The sequence below is a fragment of the Tarenaya hassleriana genome, unplaced genomic scaffold (assembly GCF_000463585.1).
Source record: "Tarenaya hassleriana unplaced genomic scaffold, ASM46358v1 Cleome31, whole genome shotgun sequence".
NCBI lineage: Eukaryota > Viridiplantae > Streptophyta > Magnoliopsida > Brassicales > Cleomaceae > Tarenaya > Tarenaya hassleriana.
This window is the reverse complement of record NW_010966274.1, coordinates 1014688-1037187: the sequence shown is the minus strand read 5'-3', so window position 1 is coordinate 1037187 and position 22500 is coordinate 1014688. Positions and strand designations below refer to the sequence as shown.

Genomic DNA, 22500 nt, shown 5'->3' with positions numbered 1-22500 from the left:
TCTGGAAATTTCTGTGCGGTCCTCCTCGTTTTGCTTCAGCTCATTCATAGGGTCAGGCAGCACAGCTAGTATGCATAATTGATGGTTTGCTATTGAATATGTCATGAGAGGTGTTTTCTGGTTAAACAAAATTTTGCCATCTAATGTCAAGGAAATTGTACATTGTATTGTTTCGTAGTTGACTTTGTCTGAAGAGGGTATTCTGAGATCTGAAGTTACAGATCTTACCATTTGTGAAAGGCCTAAGTTGTGATGCCCTTCAGTAAATATGATAGTACCACGAAAGAAGAATCTATAAGAATACGCTGGGGAATCTCTCCTTTTGCTGTTTGACATGTCTGAAAGTTTGGTTGAAAGCCACAATTTTGGTTCAATTGTCACTCTCTGGAATATGTGTGCTTTGCAAAAGCTAATTAGTGGAGGATCAAGAGGAAAAAATGAATAGTGTTCTAGGACATAACTTTCAGCTGGCTTGTTGAACAAAAACTTCATAAAAATCAACGGGGCATTCCGAGAATCGAACTCGGGACCTCTCGCACCCAAAGCGAGAATCATACCACTAGACCAAATGCCCTGTTGGTGGTATAGTTTGGCTAAAGCAATGTGTGTGCTGTTCAATCAGTTCATGAAATTCGAACTCTTGCTGAGATTGTTGGTTAATACTGTTAATGGAAAGGCGATATAGTTCTACGTGCTGCAGCTCATTCTTGGAGATTCAGGAAAAGTACCTTACTGTAAGTGCATGCTCTCTAAATATATTTCTCCATGAACATCAGTTTCAATTGTTTGAATTATTGGTGAATATTGCACCTTTAGGTTTTTTATGTTCTCTTGCTAATTGTGTGCTAGAGATTTTGTTTCGACCAAAAAAAGAAAAGAAAAGAAAAGAAAAAGACAAAGAGGTGTAGAAAATCTGTAGGGTGCATTCCAAGAATCGAACTCTGAACCTCTTGCTCCAAAGCGAGAATTATACTGCTAGACCAAATGCACATCTGTTGATGCAATTCATTTAACACTTAAATCATTAAAGCAAATGCCATTTTCTGTTGAAAAAGACTGTTCCTGTGTTTAATGGTCAAAGGCAACTAGTGCAAATGCCAGCTAACTGGTGTCTTCCTAGTTGATTTGGATTTCCTATGTGCAAATTTTTTTTTTGTTCAGTAAATACAAGTCATTAGATCTGTAAATACAGCTGCATTTTGTGTCTTATTGTTTTAGTTGGCTTTTTACACTGATTATTGAGTTATTTTATTATGGTGTTCTGAGATCTGAACTGAGTGACCTGTAGCATCCTAAGCAAGAATCATACTATTAGATCGAATGACCAAAGGAAACGGCTGTTTGTTAATTATAAGTTAGAATGCTCTTTGGTGATTATCTAGTTCTTGAAAATGCCTGTTTCTTGCTCTGTAATGCTCTTTTGGTAAAAATCTATGTACAAGTCCTTGTCAATTCTTTCAATAAGCCTCTGTAGGGAAAACATATTATCTTATTGTATGTGAAAGGATGTATTTCATATTTCTATGTACCTTTCTTTTTCCCGGTTCATGATGTTGTATATGTAAAAAGTTTATGGGGCATTCCGAGAATCGAACTCGGGACCTCTCGCACCCAAAGCGAGAATCATACCACTAGACCAAATGCCCGGTTGCTGATGTAATTCAGTCAGACGACTCTTTTGCTGAGCTATCCTTTTTGTTACAAGCCAATTTTTGCTTCCTTTGCTTTTCCCTCTGGAAATTTATGTGTGGTCCTTCTCGTATTGCTTCAGCTCATTCATGAGGAATCTAGCAGCTTAGCTAGTATAGATAGCTGATAGTTTACAGTTGAATATGTCATGAGAGGTGGTTTCTGGTTAAACAAAATTATGCCATCTAAATTCTAATGTGAAGGATATCGTACATTGTATTGTTTCGTAGTTGACTGTCTGAACAGGGTATTCCGAGATGTGAAGTTAGAAAGCTTACCACTTGATGAAATGCCTGAATTGTGATGCCCTTCAGTAAATATGCTGGGGGATCTTGCCTTTTGTTTTTTTGAAATGTAAGTTTGGTTGAAAGCCACCAATTTGGTTAAATTGTCACTCTCTGGAATGTGTTTTGCTTTGCAAAAGCTCATTGGTGGAGGGTCAAGGGGAAAAGATGACACTTTGTAGGATATAACTTTCAGCTGGCTTCTTGAGCACAGACTTCATAAAAGTGAACGGCATTCCGAGAATCGAACTCGGGACCTCTCGCACCCAAAGCGAGAATCATACCACTAGACCAAATGCCCATCTGTTTATGCATCTCAGTGGAAGTGTTAAATGCTGATTGCTGTTAATCCTCTCTTGAAAACCAATACAGATTTATGAAAGGGAAGCTGCCTTTCAGATGTTGTTCTCTTTGTTGACTTTGAAATCTAAAATATTGAATAACTCTTAACAGGGTATCCAAGGTCTGATCTTTGAGAGCTCGTTCCAAGTTTTCCTATCTGTTTTTTTGCTTCTGACATACTTGTATTATTATAGGTTTCTCAAATACATGAATGCTGCATATAGTTATTGGGGGAAAAAAATTTAATTGAAAAGAAAAGTTTTCGAGGGGCATTCCGAGAATTGAACTCGGGACCTCTCGCACCCTAAGCGAGAATCATACCACTAGACCAAATGCCCTGTTGCTGATATAGTTTGGCTATAACACATTTGTGTAGTTCAATCAGTTCTTGAAATTCGAAGTTCTGCCTTAGTTTTTTTAAGTTATATGACCGTTTTATTATTGGCGCAGCTCATGTTTGGTGAATTGGGTGGCCTACAGCTAGTGTATTGAATTTATTCTAGTGCACAAAATTTAAATAATCAAATATGGAACCAGTGGTACATTATAGATCTTGCTCTCCTACTTGATTTTCTTCACCGCATTACTTGTGGAAGTCGTAACAGATGTTCCGAGATCTTGCTTCTTGTTCTGTAAAATGTCATGAGTCTTGTAACAATTTGGATTTCCTATGTGCAATTTGTTTGTTTGTTCAGTAAATATAAGTCATTAGATCTGAAAATACAGCTGCACTTTGTGTCTTAGTGTTTTAGTTGACTTTTAACACTGATTATTGAAATATTTTATGGTGTTGTTCTGAGATCTGAACTCAGTGACCTGTAGCATCCTAAGCAAGAATCATACTATTAGATCGATTGGCTAAAGGAAATGGCTGTTTGTTGTTTATATTTTTTATTTTTTAATTGTTGGGAAGCTGATATCTGGATTCTTATGTCTCTGGATGGAAATTTTTTGGAATCATACCAGTAGATCAAATCTCATGTTGTCCTGTCACCGTAGTTTGAATGCAAATGATATTGCTGTTTGTTGATTATCTAGTTCTTGAAAATGTCATTTTCTTGCTCTGTAATGTCGTCTTGGTGAAAATCTATGTGCAATTCCATGTCCATTCTTTCAAATAACCGTCTAGTAGGGAAAAGATATTATCAGATCGTACGTGTAAGGATAAGTTGCATATTTCCAAGTAACTATCTTTTTCTGGGTTCGTGATGTTGAATATGTAAAAAGTTTAGAGGGGCATTCCGAGAATCGAACTCGGGACCTCTCGCACCCAAAGCGAGAATCATACCACTAGACCAAATGCCCGGTTGCTGATGTAATTCAGTTTAAAAGGCAGTAGGACAATGTTTGCAGCTAAATATGACTTTGAAAGGCCAATCTTGCTTCCATGTTATTTGGACGGACAGTGCATATGATTTCTTTCCTGTTGCTGCGGTTCATTCTTGGAGAATGATGGAAAATAGTAGCACTGTAAGATCCTACGTCCACATCCTTCTCTCTTTCTGGTTTGATTTCAGCCGTTTAGTCTAAACGCCAATGGTTTCGATTTTTCTCTTATGCCTTGCAATTGTTGAACCTCTTTAGTGAAAAAACGTGCTTAAAAAGCTATGTCTTGTACCTTACAAACTTCAGTTTACTTTTTAGCACTTTGACTTTTAACCAAAATGTTCAGGGGCATTACGAGAATCGAACTCACATCCATAGCGAGAATCGCAACACTAGACCATTCATGTAATTCAGCTGAAGGACTATGCTTTTTTTTGTTCAATCAGTTCTTGAAAATCGAATTGTTGATTTAATTCTTTTTTTAGTTGGAAATTCATGTGATCGTTTTCTTATGGCTGCAGCTCTTTTTTGGGGAATCTGGCAACATAGAGCTAGTGTAAGTTCCTTCTATCTAATTTCTTGTTACATTTGTTATGCGAAGTTGTTTTCCTGATAAAATAAAATCTAAGTAGCTGGATTGAAAAGCTAACGTACATCGTAGACCTTGTTCTTGTAGTTTACTTTGACCACTTTTGAAGAAAAAATGTGAAAATTTTACTGGGCTGTTTTCAGGTCTAGTTGTTTATTTTGCAAGTTAATCGAGTCGTGCTAAAAAGGCCCTACTCTGGTTTCTAGTTTTATCTTCCTGGAAATGTGAAATGTCAAGGGAAAGATGGGAGTGTACGTCAATGGTAAGAAAATCTTGTAGGGAATGTGATAGAACCCACCCTATAATGGGTCTAATTAGATTCTTTCTAAGGCTCATACGTAGAACTCATCCCAAAAGCTAGCTTAGGGGTAAGGTGCCCATGATCGTATAGACTTAGTTTTCCCCATATATGGTCGATACGAGATTCTAATAGAATGTCATACTTATTGCCCAGTAAGTTCATCTGGACTTTCGAATATAGACTTTGAAGAAAAAGTCACCGTGATATTCCGAGAATTGAACTGGTGTCCTCTCGCATCGAAAGTTGAGAATTATACCCCTAGACCAAATGCCCCCATCAAGAAGCAAGTTGCATGCAAAAGAAAATTATGTTGTTCAATACGTTCTTGAAAGGCCTATCTCTACTTTCTGATGATATTTGGACGGATATTTTCACGGAATCTTCTTCCTGTTGCTGCAGTTCAAACTTGGAGAATCATGCAAAGTGTGACTGATGTAAGTGGCCGATTTCTGAACATTTTACTGGTTTGAATCTGTTTTAGATTTTTTGTGTCATTGGTTAATTACCTCTCTTGTTTCTGATCTTCTCTTGCTGTATAACTTTCCTGATATGGCATGTTTTCCAATTGCTTGAAGCTGCTTGTTGTACGATGGAGTTGAAAAAGGACACATTATCTTATGTTTTTTGGTTGGCTTTTAGAAATGTCAACGTGGCATTTCAACCGTACCTGAAGCTGAGAATCGTACCACTGAGACCAAATGCCCTGCTGTTAATGAATTTCAGTAAAATGCTGGAAATGCTTTTTGGTTTTCATCATTTCTTGAAATGAAAGTTCCTGCTTAGTGATGGTTTATGGTAATAAAGCCATTGGTGTAAGTGACTTCATCATGATGTTTTCCTTGCTGATTTTGTTAGGGAAAGGGCTTTGTTGATTCAGCTAATTAAAATTCATCGGACCAGCCGATAAGGTAAATCTCAGATCTCGTTCTTTTAATTGAATTTCAGCACATAATAATTAAAAACTCTTACTAGCGACCTCTTACACTGAAAAGCATAGTCAACCACTGGCCCTAATGTACAACTTGTGATGGTTGCCAGTTTGGTTTATGAGTTTCTTTTGTGAAACTTGAGGAGAGTATGTGTTCTTCAGTTGTTGAAGTTCATAGAAAGGACAAGAGTTTATATCAAATAATTTCTATCTGTCTTTTAGGACATAACGACGTTCAAAATCAAGCTTATTCGATCAGTCTTAGTGATTGATAGAAGAAGTGTGGTTTTGGCCTCAGAAACGATTGCAGAGTGGAAACGAATAATTCATGTTGCCTACCCCAAATAAAGGTGATGTTGTTGTTGTTGTTGTTTAGGACATAGACCTTTGGAAAAAGTCAAGGGGACATTCCGAGAATCGAACTCTGAACCTCTCGCACCCAAAGCGAGAATCATATGATAAGTGTCCTACATCGGAAAAATAGAGGAATTTGGGGCCAATATATAAAGAAGGGTCAAACCTCCACTCTTAAACTAGCTTTTGTGGTGGAGTTAGAACCTAAACCTTATTAATTGGTATCAGAGCCTAACTCTCTATTTTCCGGTGGGCCTTTGACGGGCCGTTCTCCTGCAGACATGCGGTCGACACGGTGCCTGTGAGACGATCGGGAGAAGAACGGTCGGAGATGGACCGAGAAGCTGCCAACGACCAGATTTGCTCCAGCGCCGTGGACGTCCCTGTCTAAAGGGGGCGGTATTGATAAGTGTCCCACATCGGAAAAAGAGAGGGATTTGGGGCTAATATATAAGGAAGGGTCAAACCTCCACTCTTAAGCTAGTTTGTGGTGGAGTTAGGCCTAAACCTTATTATCATACCACTAGACCAAATGCCCAATTGTTTATGTTCAGTTCAAGAGTAAGAGAAAAAAAAACTCTGTTTGCGTTGATGATAATTGTTATTTTATTCTGGAAAATTTGATACCACTAGACCAAATGCCGAATTGTGAATACGTTCTTGAAAAGGATATCCAGCTTTCCGGTCTTATTTTTGTCTGGAAAATTTCAGGGGATCTTTTTATCAAATAGCTGCAGCTCAATCCTTGAGAATCAGACAGGACAACACTATCGTAAGTCCCACTCTCCGTTGATCTTCTGTTCGAGACTATCGTCCGAAAAATGTTAGAATCCTTGCTGGGATTCTGTTTTTCTGGGCACACACCAATTGAACTTTCAGCTCTTGAGCATTGAAAGGTGTTAAATCCGCTCCACACAAGTAGACCAAATGCCTGAGTTTAAGACTGCCCTTTCACTTGAAACTCGCCCATGATATCGTCCATTTCTTATGTTCCGTGCGTTGGAAAGCTGGTTTCAGGTTTTCCGAAGTTGTTTTTGCTGGAAGGTATCAGGGAACGATATATTGTTTCCTGTTGCTCGGAAAAACCGCCCAGCAACGAGAAAATACTCACGCCCTTGTACTTTGAAGTTTGGCTCTGTTAAAAATGCTAAATGCGGTTGGATTTCATCTTTTTGGTTCATGTTTATGTGAAAGTTTCGACTTTTATTAGGGGTGGGCGTATCTGATCTCATTCTGTGTTCTTATGTTTCGGATATCTGAGTATTGGTGTTTACAGATTTCCACAGACTAAGAGGTGGGGGAGGGTGGGAGCAAAGTTGAAAGAAGTCGAGATTTAACAAGGTAACAAGGCCCAAAAAACAAATTTATGAAGTGTGGTAAATTCGTGATTTTCAAAATAATGAAGGGGCATTCCGAGAATCGAACTCGGGACCTCTCGCACCCAAAGCGAGAATCATACCACTAGACCAAATGCCCTCTATTGTCAGTCTGTCTTCTTGAATTATTAATCAATAATTTTCCTTGAATTTTGATTTTGATTTATGTAAAATTATTTTTTGCATTTTCTTTTGGATATTTAATTTTTATTTTGTGAAACCAACTTTATTTATACTTACCTTCAGCCTTTTTTTACCATTCTAAATCGGTAATTTGCCTTAGAAACTAACAACGTCCCTTTGTATCAGCTTATGGTCATATAAATATTAACTATATTTCTAATCACAAAAGCAGTGGAAACAAGAATCTCAAAATTAACAAAAAAATACAATAAAATATTATTTTAATGTCTTTAAGTAAGCTGGCACCGATGCCAAACCTCAAACACTTGATTTCCTCAGGACCACCTTAATCCCAATGCCTTTTATCCCAATGCCTTTTATGTTTATTGTCCTGGCTTTGTGTAATCCAAATAGAGAACCTTAAAGAACATAACAGAACAAAAAAAAATACTTGAAAATGTTAGTTAATCATTTGATAACATTTATATATATTTTGTGAAACCAACAAACTCGAGAGAATATACCCAAAATAGGCTACTCAACTGGTAAACGGTGGGGTAAATTTTTTTTCCAATCCAATTGCGAACATCTCTTTGGAGAGGGTATTTATATGGATTTTTCCAGTCTTCTAAAAAATGTAGTTGGATCAAAAGTACGGAAAATTTCTGGATAATAAAAAACAAAACTCGAGAGAATGTTAGGGATTATTCTTGTTTTCGTTTGCCATATGCTATTTCCCATAAGGGCACGTTTTTCTCCAAACTAATCTCTCATATTTATAAAATTTAATTTTATCAATGTTAATTGCAATCACGCTAAGTGTTCACTGAAATCTTGGGTTGGACTAAAATATCATTTGCTTTTATATACTCCCAATGGCATAAACAAAACATTGCCCTTGATAACAAAAGCCTTTTTCTTTTGGAATGTTAAATACAATTTTGCATGAGTCTACACATATTTTTTGAGATGTTATTCATTATTGAATTAAATATGTATAACCAATCATTTTTCAATACCTTTATAATTTAGCGTTTGAAAACTCTAACTCCAAAGTGCTAAGAATATGTGCAAGACATATATAATTATCTAGTTAAGCGGTTTCATTGAAATTTTTTGTAAGATATGCTTCAAATCATGTGTTTTGAAATTGTATTTTTTAACTAAATATAACAAATGAGAAATGATATATATCCTACCATATCACATCACATTATTAAACAAATTCTATAATTTTAAACCGTGTTAAATATATATTATAAAAATTTATTATATTTTATTCTATCTATAATTGATATTTCTATATTTGGATGTATATTTCGGGTTTTCGTTCGGTTATAATTGGGTTCATATTTTTTGGTTTAAAAAAATTATATACATTCAATTTTTATACTAGTTTTAATTTAAATTCCGGTTTTTTTATATAAATATTTATTTTTATTATTTTTATATTTTATTCAAATTAATATCAAATTCGGATAGTTCGGTTGTCATTTGGTTTATAACCAATTAATTATATATAACCGAATTTGACAGCCAACCCTATTTTTATGATGGATTTATATCATAAATAGCTTGGTTTATCATGGTATCAATGCTGGAATTCATAAAATAAAATAAAAAAACTTATTCTCTCGGTTACATAATTTCATAATCTGCATCCCTCATGGATTCGAACAATCCAAAAATGCATCAAAATACATAAAAATAAGAACCGAAAAAAAATGTGTTATCCAATGTGATATCTTTTATAACATTCTGTCTCATCCTGCTTTGTGTTAGAACTAAGAACAAGAACAAGTTCCCACACTTCAGGAATAGTTTTGCGGCTGCCACATCACCTCCTTATATATATACACAAGCTTCATCTTCGTCTTCTGCAAGATAAATGGGTAAAAGCAACTGATTCAACCAGAGGTTTTCTCCAGTCAGTTGATGTAATAATCTCCTAAGTTCCCGACCAGGTAACTGTTGTACTCCGCACCTGCTCCAGACCCGAACTTGCTGTCGTCGGTCGGGTTTGTCGTGTTCCGAGCAGAATATCCATTCCCGTCGGGTGATTTCCCGTTACCTTTGGGTCGGATTTTGATGCATCGTTTGTTGTTATCAGACGGGAATTCGGCCGTGAGCTTTCCCATCTGTCTCTGCAGATCAGCCACGACCGAGTCACTCGATACTTTCCCTTTCGAGTTCTTCTTCCCGTCGACGAGTTTCAGTTCCAGACGGTAGAGGGCACAAGCCTCGCATTTGTTGATCTCGTACTCGTACAGATGCCACTCGAAATGGTGGAGTGGCTGCGGATCCATGTAGTAAGATCTCTTCAGCCCTCCGAACTCGTTCATGATCTGTTTCCGTGACTCGTGCCAGCCACGCCCGCTGTAATCCGGTAAGGATCTTTGCTTTCGGTTTCCGCTCTCGAATGCCCTCCTCGGTTTGTCGAAGAACAGCCATTCCCTTATGGTCTCACCCTCCAAAACCGTAAGATCGAAGAGCTCTGCAGTTACATATTACGACATTTTGATGAAAATAAACGAAACCTGATTCCCAAATGAAAAGATTTCCAAGAAAATCTTGCGAGCAAAAGCTTACCGGGAGCATTCCACGGAGATTTAGCAGTTGCAGCTCCTTCACACTCGGGGATACCGACATCTTTCCCCTCGGCTTTCGCGCTAAGAGCTGAGAAAAGCAGACCATCTTTCAACCCGATCCCTCCAGGACGGACGACGGGATTCATCCCGGGTGGACCTTCATTGAAGGCCAGAGCGGCGTGAAAGTTGCTGCAATAGTCATGGAACCAGTCGAACCCTAGAGCCGGCCTGGGACAGTCCCAGAGAGCACATTTCGGGCCCAAGAATGCGGAGGGAGGAGGGCAGAAAGTCGGCATGAGAGCAGAGATATTCAATGCATCCTCTCCACCCAACCCTAAACAATCATTGAAACCGCCATTGAAGTTCTGTTCAAACCCTTGTTGCATCAGATCATACTGATGATATTCCAACTGAGCTGTTCCGTCATAATCGTTTCCATGATCAACCAACGGAAACCCGTGTTCCGACTTCCCCTGAGCCAGATCGTATCCCTGTCAGAATTCACCGTGGCAATGGTATAACCGGTGTATAATCATTCGTGATCAGACTAAAGCTGAACGAGTAATACTCATACTCACCCCCTGGAAAACATTGGTATTTCCAACCTCGAGACCCGGGTCCAGAGGCTCGGGCTTTGGAGCAGCTAACTTGCTCGTAGCATCGTCTTCGTCATCATAGAGCTGAAGCAGGCGACAAATATCCGATGAGAAAGATCCAAGAGTGCCGCCCTGCAAATGAAACGAACACAAAACTCACATTCTCATCACCTTCCGAGCACGAATACATATCCAATACACTTATAGTTATGATCATACTGTTTCCATCAATCAAAGAATCACAGGCAAAAAACCGTTTTTTGAGAAGGAAACTAATAAATAGGATTCATTCATAGATACTTTACTTGTTGCAAGGATGAAGCAGGAGAAGGCTCGTTGAGTTCGGCCTTCCATTCACGAAGCATCTGATGAATCTGCTCCTCGAGGAGGGTTACATTGGAAGAACGGCTCTCTTTCCGGGCGAGCTGAAGATCCAATAACATTCCCTGCAAATCATCAACTCGATTCTTGGCCTTATCCTTAAACAGTTTGTGAGGAGCGGATCTGCAACTGGTCTTTGTCCGCTTCCCTGTCATATGAAACTCCCTCCCCCACCAAACTCACTCACACAGATTCTGTTCAGACAACAAATCAAAACCTAAATCAATCAAATGCTTCAGACAAGTTATGTTCTTAACAAGTTCCAACAAGAATGGATTGGAATCTTTGGTTGAAACACTAACAATATCAGCAACAAGACAGAATCCGCCAAAAGATCTGGTAATTACCGAGAGAGGGCAAAACTCAGGTACCCTTTTGCCTGAAAATGGAATCTAAACATGAGCTAGATGATCATCAAGACAGTAAAAATCGAAATCACTGCTAGGATCAGAACTGTTACAGCATGAAAACTTTACTAGATCAACAGTTTCTCTTGATCTTCGAGTTTATTACAACGAACCCACAAGATCAAACAGCTCGAGAACACGAAATTCGATTCAAACACAGAGCGAGCGCCAACAGATCGAGTTCGCCATAAGAGAAAAGCTCGAGGGGAACAGCAAAAGACGAGAAATTTCGAGCAACCCAAATCAGGAAAAGAGATTAGAACAGAGAAAACATCTTACTGCAAGAGAATTGCAAAAGCAGAGTACAGGGAAAGGCGGGGAAATCGCGAGAAAATTCTCCAATCGAACGAAGAAAGAGAACTGCAAAAGCAAGGTAAATATTCTGAAACCAGAAAAATTTTTCTTCTGCCCTCACCTTCGATTTTTCGGCTCCTTTTCCTTGAATGAGGAAAAATTAAAATTCTGAGAAATAAATAAGAGAATGTACAGTGAAATGACAATAGAACCGATCTTTCGTTATCGAAATAAAAGCGCTAATATAATGTTTTTATTTTTGTGGTATTTATCGGTTTCCATTGGAAATTATGGTTTTATTTTGGAATTTTAGATTATATCTATTAGATTTCATAATCAGTGAACATACGATATTCCACGGAAAATTAAAAAACACAACTTGATAATCATGGAAAATAAGTGTGTGACTAGTAGGGGTGGGCGTTTTGGTTCGGTTCTTCGGAACTGGACTGGACCGAATGAAAAAACAGTATTTTTCTCAACGCGAAATCGTTCTCATTTCCGAATGGTATTATTTTTAGAACCGAATTTTTCCAGAACCGAATCGAACCGAACCGAACTTTAAAAAATTTCGAAAACCGAATATTTTAAAAGAAATCTATCTTTTTTTAATAAAATCCAGAACCGAACCGAACCGAACCGATACCGAAACGAATCGAACCGAACACAATATAAAAACCGATTGGTACCTATTTTTGTAAAACCGAAAAAACTGAACCACTTCATTCCCGTTTTGAATCCGAACCATTTTCCGAAACGTCCACCCTAGTGGAAGAAATATAAAATTAGTGAAAGTAAAATTTTAAGATATTTTTTAACTCTAAATTTTAAAAGTTTTTAATTATTTTTGAACCCATAAAAAATCTTTAAATATACTACTTACACAAAAAAAAAATATTCGACTTAAAATTCATTATAAAAAACCATCAACTATTAATTTTAAACAAAAAAATCATCAACTATAATAATTATTTAAAATAAATTTTTATTTTAAATTTGTTATTAAAAAAATCATCAAATATTAATTAAAATTAAAAAATTCATTATCTATCTAAATTCTCTAAAAATATTTTATTTTAAATTTCTTATAAAAATCTATAAAATTTGATAGAAAATATGTATAAATTATACAACTTTAAAAATTAAAATAAAAATATAATATTTATTTAAATATATCATGTTGTAATATTCAAAATTTATATAAATATTATACATATCAATCTTTATATAACAAATTTTATACAGATGTTATATTTTAAAATGTTACACACACAAATAATGGAAAATAAGTGGAAGGGGTTTTTTTATTTATCCCTTAATTTTAGTGTTCATCAATTGAAAAGGAAAGCTTTCGTTTATTTTTTTTCATTGTTTTGAAATTTTTATATGAAGAGTTAAATGAAAAATTTATTATTTTACCATTGCCTTGTTTAATATAATATTAAAATAATTATTGTTTTTTTTCGTATATGTTATAAAAAGTTTGTATCAAACAATTGGTTCTCAGTTCGTTTAGTTCGTCAATAACCAAATGTTGGAGTTCAATCAGATCTATTGATTTTTTTATTAAATTACTGTACGAAATATCTATTTCTAAATAAAAAAAATATAGATTATCTAAATAAATATGTATGATCTATATATATATATACACACACGTGCGTGTGTGTCTATAATGACGGTGCTTTTTTAGGATACTCTTCCTTTTACATTGATGCTAATATTAAATATTATTTGGTAAAACATCCCTATTCATCGTCAATTTGCATTTGGACTATAGTAAAAATTAATATCAATTTGTGAATTTTTTTTATATCGATCTTCCTATTATAAAAAAAAAATTTGGTGGGTATTTTTTTAACAAGTCAATACTTAATTAATAGCAATTAAAAGTTAAGAATAGATTTCACCATTCATATGGAACAAAATCTCTGAATTAATGGGTTATATAAGAATTTTATAAAGTTACGTGTCTTCATATTAAATTTCAGAATACTAAATTCCCATTGTGGATTCCGAATTTCAGATACAATAAAGATGAAATAATTGTAACGATTGGGATTTTTTTAAAAAAAGTGTTGGAAATAAATAAAATTGGAGCAAATTGGAATGAATAAAGAGTTAAAAATGTGAAACGATAAGAATATGTGGGGAGAGAGAGGATGAGTTGGCTAAGGAAGGAATAAAGAGACTTTTCCACTACTCTCCTTCATATTCCCATCTTGTGATGCCTATTTCATTTCACATATTATATATATATATATATATATATATATGTATATATATATATATACAAATAATGGATAACTATTAATGAAGAAATCATTTTTGTTACATTGTTCCTCTCCCATGTTTTTTTTTTCTTTTTTAAATTTAGATACCCTCTTATTAAATGGTATAATAAAAAAGCTGAACAAATGGACGGAGATTACAGATCGGTAGGAGTGGGCACGGGTCTGGTACCCCCAATTTTTAGAAAACCCTATCTCGTCTTCATTACCGCGGGTTTTACAAAAATATTATCTCATTCTTGGCTTTATAAAATCCGGATACTTGTAGCTCGGGTTTAATGAGATTCCCGATCTTGTACTCGCGGGTACTCGGACCATACAACTTATAAAATTTTGAACTATAAAATGATAGATATAGAAAATACAAATGAGAGAGGTCAAAGCATAAAGAGAAAAGTTCACGATGAAGAGAGATGAGTAAAATTTTGAGAGAGATGAATGATTGATTCGGTTGTATAGAATGAGATTTGAAATGGTGAAATTTTTGTATAGAAAGGTTTAGAACATAAAAAAATTGAACTAAAATAAAAGTATTTTAATAAATAATAAGAATAATTTAGACAAAAACATTATAAATATAAAGTATATTTTAGATTTTTAACAAATATACCGGGTACTCTTGGGTATCCCTTGTAAAATAATTGAACCCCCACTTGGACTCGGGGGTCGAAAACTTAATTAGTCTTATTAATACTCGATCTCATCATCGTTAATATTCGGGTACCCTTTATTCGGATACTTATTAAGCCGGGTACCTCAAAACCCCCGGTTATAGGTTAAAACGCTCACCCCTACAGATCGGTATCCTATTTATAAAAAATTATCTCTAATCAGATCATACCAAAATTAGGAGTTGAATAAAAAGTAAAAAAAAAAAGAATTGTGGATTTTTGAAAGGTAAAAGCTATAAAAAATAAAAAAAAAGTTATGGTAAAATGGTGTAAACTTAATTTCTAAATTTTCGTTTCACAAATTTATTTCCAAACTTGTAAAACATATCATTACAATTTTCAATTTTGTAAATTAATATCTAAAAAAATCTCAATGTTTTTTATCCAAAAATCATTTTGAGAATTATAATGATACATTTTTAGAAAATTATAATTATATATTTTGTAAATTTGAAAATAAATTTATCGAACCAAAAGTGTAAAAATTTATACAAGTTTAGAACTTTTTATAGATTTTACAATAGTTTGTACATTTTACAACAGTGAAATCATAATGAATTTTGAGTATATTTTAATTGTTTTTATTTTAAATTTTTTTAACTCATTTAAAAATCTCTGATTAAATAATTACGAAACTATACGTTCATGGGCAAAAATTGACGTCGGGAAAAATACTTGTTTCTATAACCATTTATTTTTCAGCATAAAATCTAAAAGAGATTGGCGATGAGGGAATATGGTCCCGTTCAAAGAATCTTAATAGCCCATGGACAATATGAAAGTTCATGTGTGTACCATTTTTTAGGGATGGGCGTATCGGAATTCGATTTGGAATTTTAACAGTTCGGTTCGGAAACGGTTTATTCGGTATTATAAAATTTGTACCAAATTAGTACCGTATATTATTCGGTTCGGTATTATGACGGTTCGGGACGGTACGATACTAATAAATAAGTACCAAATAAGAATCAAAATAAAAACGGTTCGGGACGGTTCGGAACGGTTCATGATATATTTATAATTCATATAATATAAAAGCAAAGAGATCCAACATAATAATTTTATACAACAAAATAAAATTTTGAACTTGTCAACTTGAAAAAAATTCAACATTAATTTCAATGCATTGCGCAAACAAACTCTTAATATTAGTAAATATCATAATTAACTATTAATATTAAGTATTTTTTTATAAAAAAATAAAAATACCGAAATACCGTTCGGTATTTCCCGAACCGTTTCCGAACCATTCGGTATTTCAAATTTCGTACCGTTCGGTATTTTTATATAATACCGAATCGAATCGAAACCGAATTAATCGGTTCGGTACGGTTCGGGACCAGATTCCCGAACCGAATTGTCCACCCCTACCATTTTTTTTAATCTTGTATACGTACCAATATTATATACCTACAAATTTATATACATATATATTATTTCTGGGAATCCAATACATATGTATCTATATGTATACACACACACAAAAAGTCAAAAAGTGGACTTTCTTTCTAGTAAGGTCATTTTCAATTTCCACTACCAAAAATAGCAGTGTTAGCAATTCCAATACACATGCATAGGACATAGGTAATGAATTGTAATCATATTTCTGAAGACAAAAACATGTCCTAAGGTTTTTTGCATTGTCCCTAAACCATAGGGATGGACAAACGAGCCTAACCCACGAGCCAGTTCGTTTTTATAGAATTGGATTGGAAAAGTATGAGGCCGAAGAAAGAGTGGATCCGGTAAACCAGCGCGTCACAAGCCAAACTCGTCACAGACCGGTTCATCTGACCCGCGAATTGGACTGCAAGACGAGAATAATTTTTTTCCAAAGCAATCATTATTTTATTATATTTAATATTTTTAAAAATTTTAAATTTATTATTATTTTTTAAATTGTTTGTTATTTTTAAAAAAAATTATTTTTATTCGTCTCGCGAGTTGAATGGAGGATATAAAGAACGAACCACATATGAATTGGGTTGAAAACAGACTGGCTCATACTGGGCCGGGGCCCAGCCGCCGGGCCGAGCCGAGCCAGCATGTTTTGCACCCCTAGTAAACCATAGTGTGTATGGTTTGAGGTTTCAAAGCAAAAATGCTTCAGCCAAACCAAGTAAAAAGCTGCAGCATCAGATAGATTTCCAAACTTCTGACTCCATCAGCTTATTACATTTCAAGAATGCTCCTCCCTCATCACATGACATACATGAACACACAACGGGATCTAAAGAATGAACAAGAACGAGAAAGAAACTTCCCTCCCCGCCCTTTAAAGAATCGTTACCTTAATGTTTTTTTTACCCTCAATCCGAGGATGGTTTTTTCGTGGGTATTGGCAGATGATCATGTCGGTTTCCCATCCCCTGATTTCCCGCTGTCTGCGTTGGATTTTTTCAAGTGGAATATCCCGCTTAGTCCCCGTGATTCAGCAAGCTTTTCCAATTCCTCTATTTTGGTCCTAAGGAGTTCCACTTCTTTCTGCAGCTCTTCATCTTTTGCCCTCAATTCCTGGAACAAGAGAGAAAGAAAGAGATGCATATCCCGAATCAATCAAGAACTGTTTCTTTGGTTTGATCTCATAGAGGCTGAACCACACTTCGTTCTTCCTAACCGCGAAATCGTTTCCAAGACCATTCCCGTAAACAGTGAATCGCTAACGAAGTCAAGATCACTTCCTCTTGGAGCACAATATGATAGTGATCCATAAATCTACCCACTTCCACATACTTCAATCGACAGCATATGCCTGTGGCCTTTCTTTCTCTTTTTCATGCACATTATAATATGTCGTCTATACACAAAGGCAAATCCCCCATGTTATGATGGAACAAGAATCAATTCTTCCGAGAGAAAAAAAAGTTCTCGACTTGGGAGGTCTGAGAAGGCTAAAACACCTTCTCCTTCATACCGGAATGGATGTTCTCCAAAAGGGTATTCTTGCTTACCTCGAGTTCTTTCTTGCGTGCTTCCTCCTTCCTTGCTTCTGACCGGGCACTTCTCTGCACCTCAAATACCACAACAGCTCCACCAACCTGTTCATATCGCTTAGTAAGATCTCTTCCAGACATACGATTAAAACACGTAAAATTCTGGATTTGGACAACAAATGTGAAGTATGAGATCCATAATGACTGGAACACAAGGAAGAAAGCTGAAAAATCACATCAAAGGTGTCATATGAAATATGTTTACGAAAACAAGAACAAGAACTTCCATATCATGCTGCATACTACCCTTATGAGATACTTTCAAAAGGTTTCTGCCCGAAACTAAGCTGGAATCTCACTTGTCAAGTTAACAACACCCTTCCAAAAAAAAACAGCGCAAGAAATTATGAGACCATGAACCCTGAAAGCCATGTCCAAACCATCAACAACTCTAAAACATACATCAACATCAGCATGGCCTTAATGCCAAGTTTATTTGGGATCGACCATATGAATTCATTCGTTTCCACTCGTTTCGTTTCGGTTTTAAAGCGACATGATTAGCAGGAGAAGGTTGAAGAGAGAAGCATTACCGCGAATACAAAGAGCTCGCCGATGAGATCCGCAGCAGCCTGGACAGCTTTTTCCTCGTTCAATGGACGAATCTCCTCATTAGTCGCATGCCCATATATCCTTCTTTGAATTTGCGTTGTGAGCCGATGGTTTCTCTGATCCCCGTTTCAACAACACATACCAATTCAACATCACAAATGCTTTCAGTCTTCCTAGGTTCATTCCACTCTTAATTTCTACAGAATCAAACCTAAATGTCTCTCCTATAAGCATAGAATCGAGATTGAGGAAGAGAAACAGAGAGAAGATGCGATGATTTGAAAAGGGTAAGCTCCGTTTAACCTGAGCAACGTTGACGATGAACTGTCGGAACCGGGGATGAACCTTGGCTTGGTGCTTGAGCTGGCTCGCCAATGGCTTGCTTATGGTTTTGAGAGCGAGAGTACCCAATTTCATCAACGGTAGCACCATTTCACCGTCGAATCCAAAAAGCCCAGTTGACTACGACGCCGGCGAATCACGCGATGCGTGAAGTGACGGAATATAGCAATCGATCTTGAGGTATTTAGGGTGGTTTGAGGAAGATCAGAACACGGGCAGAGAAATCACCATTCTCCGGTCAAATAGGAGTTTTTTCATGGTATTTTGAAATTTCGAAGAAGCTTGGATTTTGGATTTTGGATTCTACTTGGAGAAGAAGAAGAAGAAGAAGAGAGCACAGAAAACGATTTCGGGAGGAAGCTTCTGCTCCAATTTATTTTATTTTTATTTTTATTTTTTTAGAATATTTGGTCCAGGTGGGATTTGTCTGCTCCAATTTATTGTTTTAAATTAATTTTTTTCTTATTTAATTTTCGAAATTATTCATCATTTTTTTTTCATTTAAAAACATACAAACTTCGTTTCAATTTTCCTAAAAGACAAAAATTACACTAATTCACATATAAACCAGATTATTTTGATTTTTGGCAAAAAAAAAAGTCGTAATAAATCTGTAAACCCAATTATATATAAATAAGTGCATATTTTACCTTTTTTAGCCACTTCATATAAAAAAAAAAAATAGTTCTTAGGTAATAAACTCACTACTCTGATTGACGTTTCGGAAAACAGTTCGGGTTCAGTACGGGAATATATCGATTTGATCTTTATGGTTTTACAAAAATTGGTATCAATCGGTTTTTATATTGTATTCGGTTTAATTCAGTTTCTATATCGGTTCAGTTTTGGATTTTATGAAAAAAAATATAGATTTTTCGAGATTTTTTAAAGTTCGTTCAGTTCGGTTCCAGAAAATTCGGTTCTCTAAAAATAATACCATTCGAGAATTAAGAACGGTTTCGAATCGGAAAAAATACCATTTTTTTGATTCGGTTCCGTTCTGAATAACCGAATCGAAATGTCTACCCTACTGTATTGTTCTTCATTTTGCTCTGCACATTCTCATTCTCTCTATCCATGAAACTTTTTAGCACACACACTACACAAAATTACCGGGAAGATTCTTCAGCTCCAATTTATTGTTTTAAATTAAATATTTTCTTATTTAATTTCAAAATTATTCATCAATTTTTCAAAAATCAATAAACCCGACTGTATATATATTTCACCTTTTTGAGCCTTTTGGTATTAAAAATAATAGCTCTTTATATAATAAACTCATACACATTGTTCTTCTCTTTGCTCTGCATATTCTGTCTACCCATGAACACAAAGCTGTTGGAGTTTTTTTTAATTAAATGAAAGGAGATATTTTTATATGTTATTCTCCACATTTATATTCTAAAACTTAAAAAATATTTATGACTTTTGGGAGTTTTACAATTTTTCAATCCTATAAATAGGAGGCTTTGTTTTCATTTTTAAGAACATCAAGAAAAACACAAAAGCTTTCTACAAAAGAAAGAAAATCATCTTTTTTCCTTTGTGATTCAAACCGAGCTTTGAGTTCGACAAGGCACCGGAGTTTGAAGTACCACTGTTCCGGTGAGGTACGTCCGTCCTATCCTGGGAGGATATATTCCATTAACCGTAGGTACCGCACGGGGAATAATTTCCTTAAGGAGACACGGTTCGCCGTGGGTTCGGATTTGGTTTTCCGGTTTTAAAACAAAAATCATATTGATATAATGATGTTGGTTTGAACATAACTTTCTATACCGTTATCGGAATTGCATGTTCTTGATATCGTTTCGTAGATATCAAAATTATCTTTCTAATGGTGTATAACATGGATGATTTGGTCGTATGTTCTGAAAGTTATTAAACTTGGACAGTCTTGGTATGAAATTGAAAGTTAACTATGCATGAATATGAGACATATAAAATAACACACCCAACAAGCTTAAGGAAATTATTGTGTATTGTGTTATTATATATTGTCCTGTTATTGGTGGAAAAACGAACTTTCGTCCCCGGGGAGACAAAGTAAAGTTTTTCAATTTCGAAAAAAAAAAAAAACCGATAAAATATTTAAGTGTTGACGGTGAGAAAGTTTTGCCAAGGAAAGAGGTTGGATAATTATGCGCTCTATATATAGAGTTGGCTCCCTCTTACCTGGAAACGATCTAAATAACACTTAAATAGTTTTATGGTTTCCTCATTGAGGTTTTGAGATTATTACCGCGTGGTTAAATAATCGAGTTCAGAAATTATTACCGTAAGGTTTTAAAATTCTGATATTTTTAGTTGTAATACTAAAACGTGGTATTCTGATTTTCAGAAAATGGCTGAAAATGTTGCTGCTATGCCTGTGGTTGTACCCACAGTGACTCCCCCTGCACCAGCACCTGCGGAAAAACCGGCAAAGTTTTTCGGTGTTGATTTCAAGAGGTGGCAGGCAAAGATGTTCTTTTATTTGACAACATTGTCATTGCAAAGATACATCAAGGAAGATGCTCCTAAACCGGCAGAGTCTGTACCGGAAAAGGAACGCTTCGTGGTGATTGAGGCTTGGAAGCACTCAGACTTCCTGTGTAAGAACTATATTTTGAGTGGTTTAGATGACTCATTATATAATGTCTTTTGTACTGTTGCTACTTCACGAGAGTTATGGGAGGCTCTCGAGAAGAAGTACAAAACTGAAGATGCCGGTATGAAGAAGTTCATAGCCGCCAAGTTTCTTGAATTCAAGATGGTTGACAATAAACCAGTCTCAACCCAAGTTCAAGAACTGCAAGTCATTGTTCAGAATCTTCTTGCTGAAGGTATGATGATCAATGAAGCTTTTCAAGTAGCTGCCTTCATCGAGAAGTTACCACCCTCGTGGAGGGACTTCAAGAACTACTTGAAACACAAGCGAAAAGAGATGTCGCTTGAAGACTTGATTGTCCGTCTGAGAATTGAAGAGGACAACAAGATGACCGAAATGAAAGCTCGCGGGACAAGCTCGGTCTTAGGAGCAAACGTCATTGAACATGCTGTTGGTAAGAAAAGAAAGAATTATGCTAACCAAAAGAATATCCCGAATAAATTTATTAAAAAATTTAAGGGTTCTTGCCACAACTGCGGTAAGCTTGGTCACCGAGCTGTGGATTGTCGTGGTCCAAAGACCAAGAAGAAAAACAATGTTAACATCATGGAGATTGCTTCCGGAGTGGAAGATATTGATTTGTGTGCCATGATCTCTGAAGTTAACTTGGTTGGAAATCCAAAAGAGTGGTGGATGGATTCTGGTGCTACCCGCCATGTGTATGCCAATAAGTGGATGTTCTCATCTTATGTTCCCGCAAAAGATGGAGAAACTGTATTCATGGGAAATTCCACAACTGCGAAGGTTGAAGGGACTGGAAAGGTTGCCCTCAAGATGACCTCCGGAAAGATAATGACTCTCACTAATGTTCTTCATGTACCGGAGATTCGGAAGAACTTAGTGTCGACATCACTTATGGTGAAACACGGATTCAAATGTGTTTTTGTTTCCGATAAGCTTGTAATAAGTAAGAATGACATGTATGTTGGAAAAGGTTACCTCACTGAGGGACTTTTCAAACTCAATGTAATGACCATGAATGGCAATAAGAATGATTCTTCCGCTTACTTACTCGAGTCGAATAATCTATGGCACACTAGATTGGGACACGTGAATTACAAGTCTTTGAGAAAAATGATCAATTTGGAATTGTTGCCCAAATTTGATTGTAAGCAATCAAAGTGTGAAGTTTGTGTTGAATCTAAGTTTACTAAACATTCTTTCAAATCAGTTAAGAGAAGTAGTGAACCTCTAGACTTAATTCATACAGATATTTGTGACATGAAATCATCACCATCTCGCGGTGGCAAAAAGTTTTTTATAACTTTTATTGATGATAGCACACGATATTGCTATGTTTATTTGCTTAATAGTAAAGATGAAGCTATTATTGCATTTAAACAATACAAAAATGAAGTTGAGACACAACTCAATAAAAGGATCAAAATGATCAGAAGTGATAGAGGCGGTGAATATGTATCTC

At 35.7% G+C, this 22500-nt stretch overlaps 2 protein-coding genes, 1 long non-coding RNA gene and 5 other non-coding genes across 20 annotated transcripts in view; 1 reads left to right on the top strand and 7 right to left on the bottom strand.

Annotated features, from left to right (window-relative positions):
• Positions 1 to 7078, top strand: part of LOC104820578 — a 17282-nt gene extending 10204 nt beyond the window's left edge. The window contains exons 1-7 of one of the 6 annotated variants that reach the window (XR_772947.1): positions 1 to 3785; positions 3988 to 4046; positions 4163 to 4197; positions 4931 to 4965; positions 5387 to 5439; positions 6525 to 6585; positions 6831 to 7078. The exon at positions 1 to 3785 is cut by the window's left edge and continues 484 nt beyond it. This is a non-coding gene — a long non-coding RNA (uncharacterized LOC104820578). Of the gene's footprint in view, positions 3786 to 3987; positions 4047 to 4162; positions 4198 to 4930; positions 4966 to 5386; positions 5440 to 5681; positions 5810 to 6092; positions 6179 to 6524 lie in introns of those variants that run through there. The other 5 variants (XR_772943.1, XR_772946.1, XR_772944.1 and 2 more) reach the window with 5 other exon arrangements.
• On the bottom strand, positions 503 to 574 carry TRNAP-UGG. Its single transcript has one exon. It is a non-coding gene; the product is annotated as a tRNA-Pro (tRNA).
• Positions 1575 to 1646, bottom strand: TRNAP-UGG. Its single transcript has one exon. It is a non-coding gene; the product is annotated as a tRNA-Pro (tRNA).
• TRNAP-AGG lies at positions 2582 to 2653 on the bottom strand. The gene has a single exon. It is a non-coding gene; the product is annotated as a tRNA-Pro (tRNA).
• Positions 3549 to 3620, bottom strand: TRNAP-UGG. The gene has a single exon. It is a non-coding gene; the product is annotated as a tRNA-Pro (tRNA).
• A 139-nt stretch (positions 7079 to 7217) lies between the features above and the next one.
• Positions 7218 to 7289, bottom strand: TRNAP-UGG. The gene has a single exon. It is a non-coding gene; the product is annotated as a tRNA-Pro (tRNA).
• A 1626-nt stretch (positions 7290 to 8915) lies between these two features.
• Positions 8916 to 11781, bottom strand: LOC104820577 (transcription factor VOZ1-like). 7 transcript variants are annotated; one of them, XM_010551070.2, is made up of 6 exons: positions 11564 to 11679; positions 11180 to 11256; positions 10802 to 11071; positions 10479 to 10628; positions 9902 to 10391; positions 8916 to 9806 (listed from the first exon to the last, which is right to left on the bottom strand). In XM_010551070.2, exons 3-6 carry the CDS (start codon positions 11030 to 11032, stop codon positions 9241 to 9243), a joined length of 1437 nt encoding a protein of 478 aa, XP_010549372.1. In that variant the 5' UTR covers positions 11033 to 11071; positions 11180 to 11256; positions 11564 to 11679; the 3' UTR covers positions 8916 to 9240. The 7 variants fall into 7 exon arrangements, with proteins under 7 accessions (XP_010549372.1, XP_010549373.1, XP_010549374.1 ...); XM_010551071.2 differs by having other exon boundaries at positions 11225 to 11256; XM_010551072.2 differs by lacking the exons at positions 11180 to 11256; positions 11564 to 11679 and adding an exon at positions 11700 to 11781.
• Positions 11782 to 16075: 4294 nt separating this feature from the next.
• Positions 16076 to 18809, bottom strand: LOC104820576 (OPA3-like protein). Of its 2 annotated transcripts, XR_772941.1 has the most exons (5): positions 18389 to 18809; positions 18067 to 18201; positions 17492 to 17578; positions 16831 to 17054; positions 16076 to 16347 (listed from the first exon to the last, which is right to left on the bottom strand). XR_772941.1 is itself a non-coding variant. In XM_010551065.2 (4 exons), the coding sequence occupies exons 1-4, from the start codon at positions 18515 to 18517 to the stop codon at positions 16890 to 16892; spliced, it is 516 nt and encodes a 171-aa protein (XP_010549367.1). In that variant the 5' UTR covers positions 18518 to 18809; the 3' UTR covers positions 16659 to 16889. The 2 variants fall into 2 exon arrangements, 1 of the variants encoding a protein (XP_010549367.1); XM_010551065.2 differs by lacking the exon at positions 16076 to 16347 and having other exon boundaries at positions 16659 to 17054.
• Between the last annotated feature and the right edge of the window lie 3691 nt (positions 18810 to 22500).

Excerpts from the sequence above, each read along its gene's own strand:
- LOC104820577 (XM_010551072.2), bottom strand. The coding sequence starts at position 11,032 with ATGACAGGGAAGCGGACAAAGACCAGTTGCAGATCCGCTCCTCACAAA. Across the intron at positions 10,629-10,801 it reads CTGCTTCATCCTTGCAACAA|GGCGGCACTCTTGGATCTTT; the intron begins GTAAAGTATCTA and ends TTTCATTTGCAG. Across the intron at positions 9,807-9,901 it reads ATCTCCGTGGAATGCTCCCG|AGCTCTTCGATCTTACGGTT; the intron begins GTAAGCTTTTGC and ends ATGTAACTGCAG.
- LOC104820576 (XM_010551065.2), bottom strand. The coding sequence starts at position 18,517 with ATGGTGCTACCGTTGATGAAATTGGGTACTCTCGCTCTCAAAACCATA. Across the intron at positions 18,202-18,388 it reads TCATCGTCAACGTTGCTCAG|AGAAACCATCGGCTCACAAC; the intron begins GTTAAACGGAGC and ends AACGGGGATCAG. Across the intron at positions 17,055-17,491 it reads CACGCAAGAAAGAACTCGAG|GAATTGAGGGCAAAAGATGA; the intron begins GTAAGCAAGAAT and ends CTCTTGTTCCAG.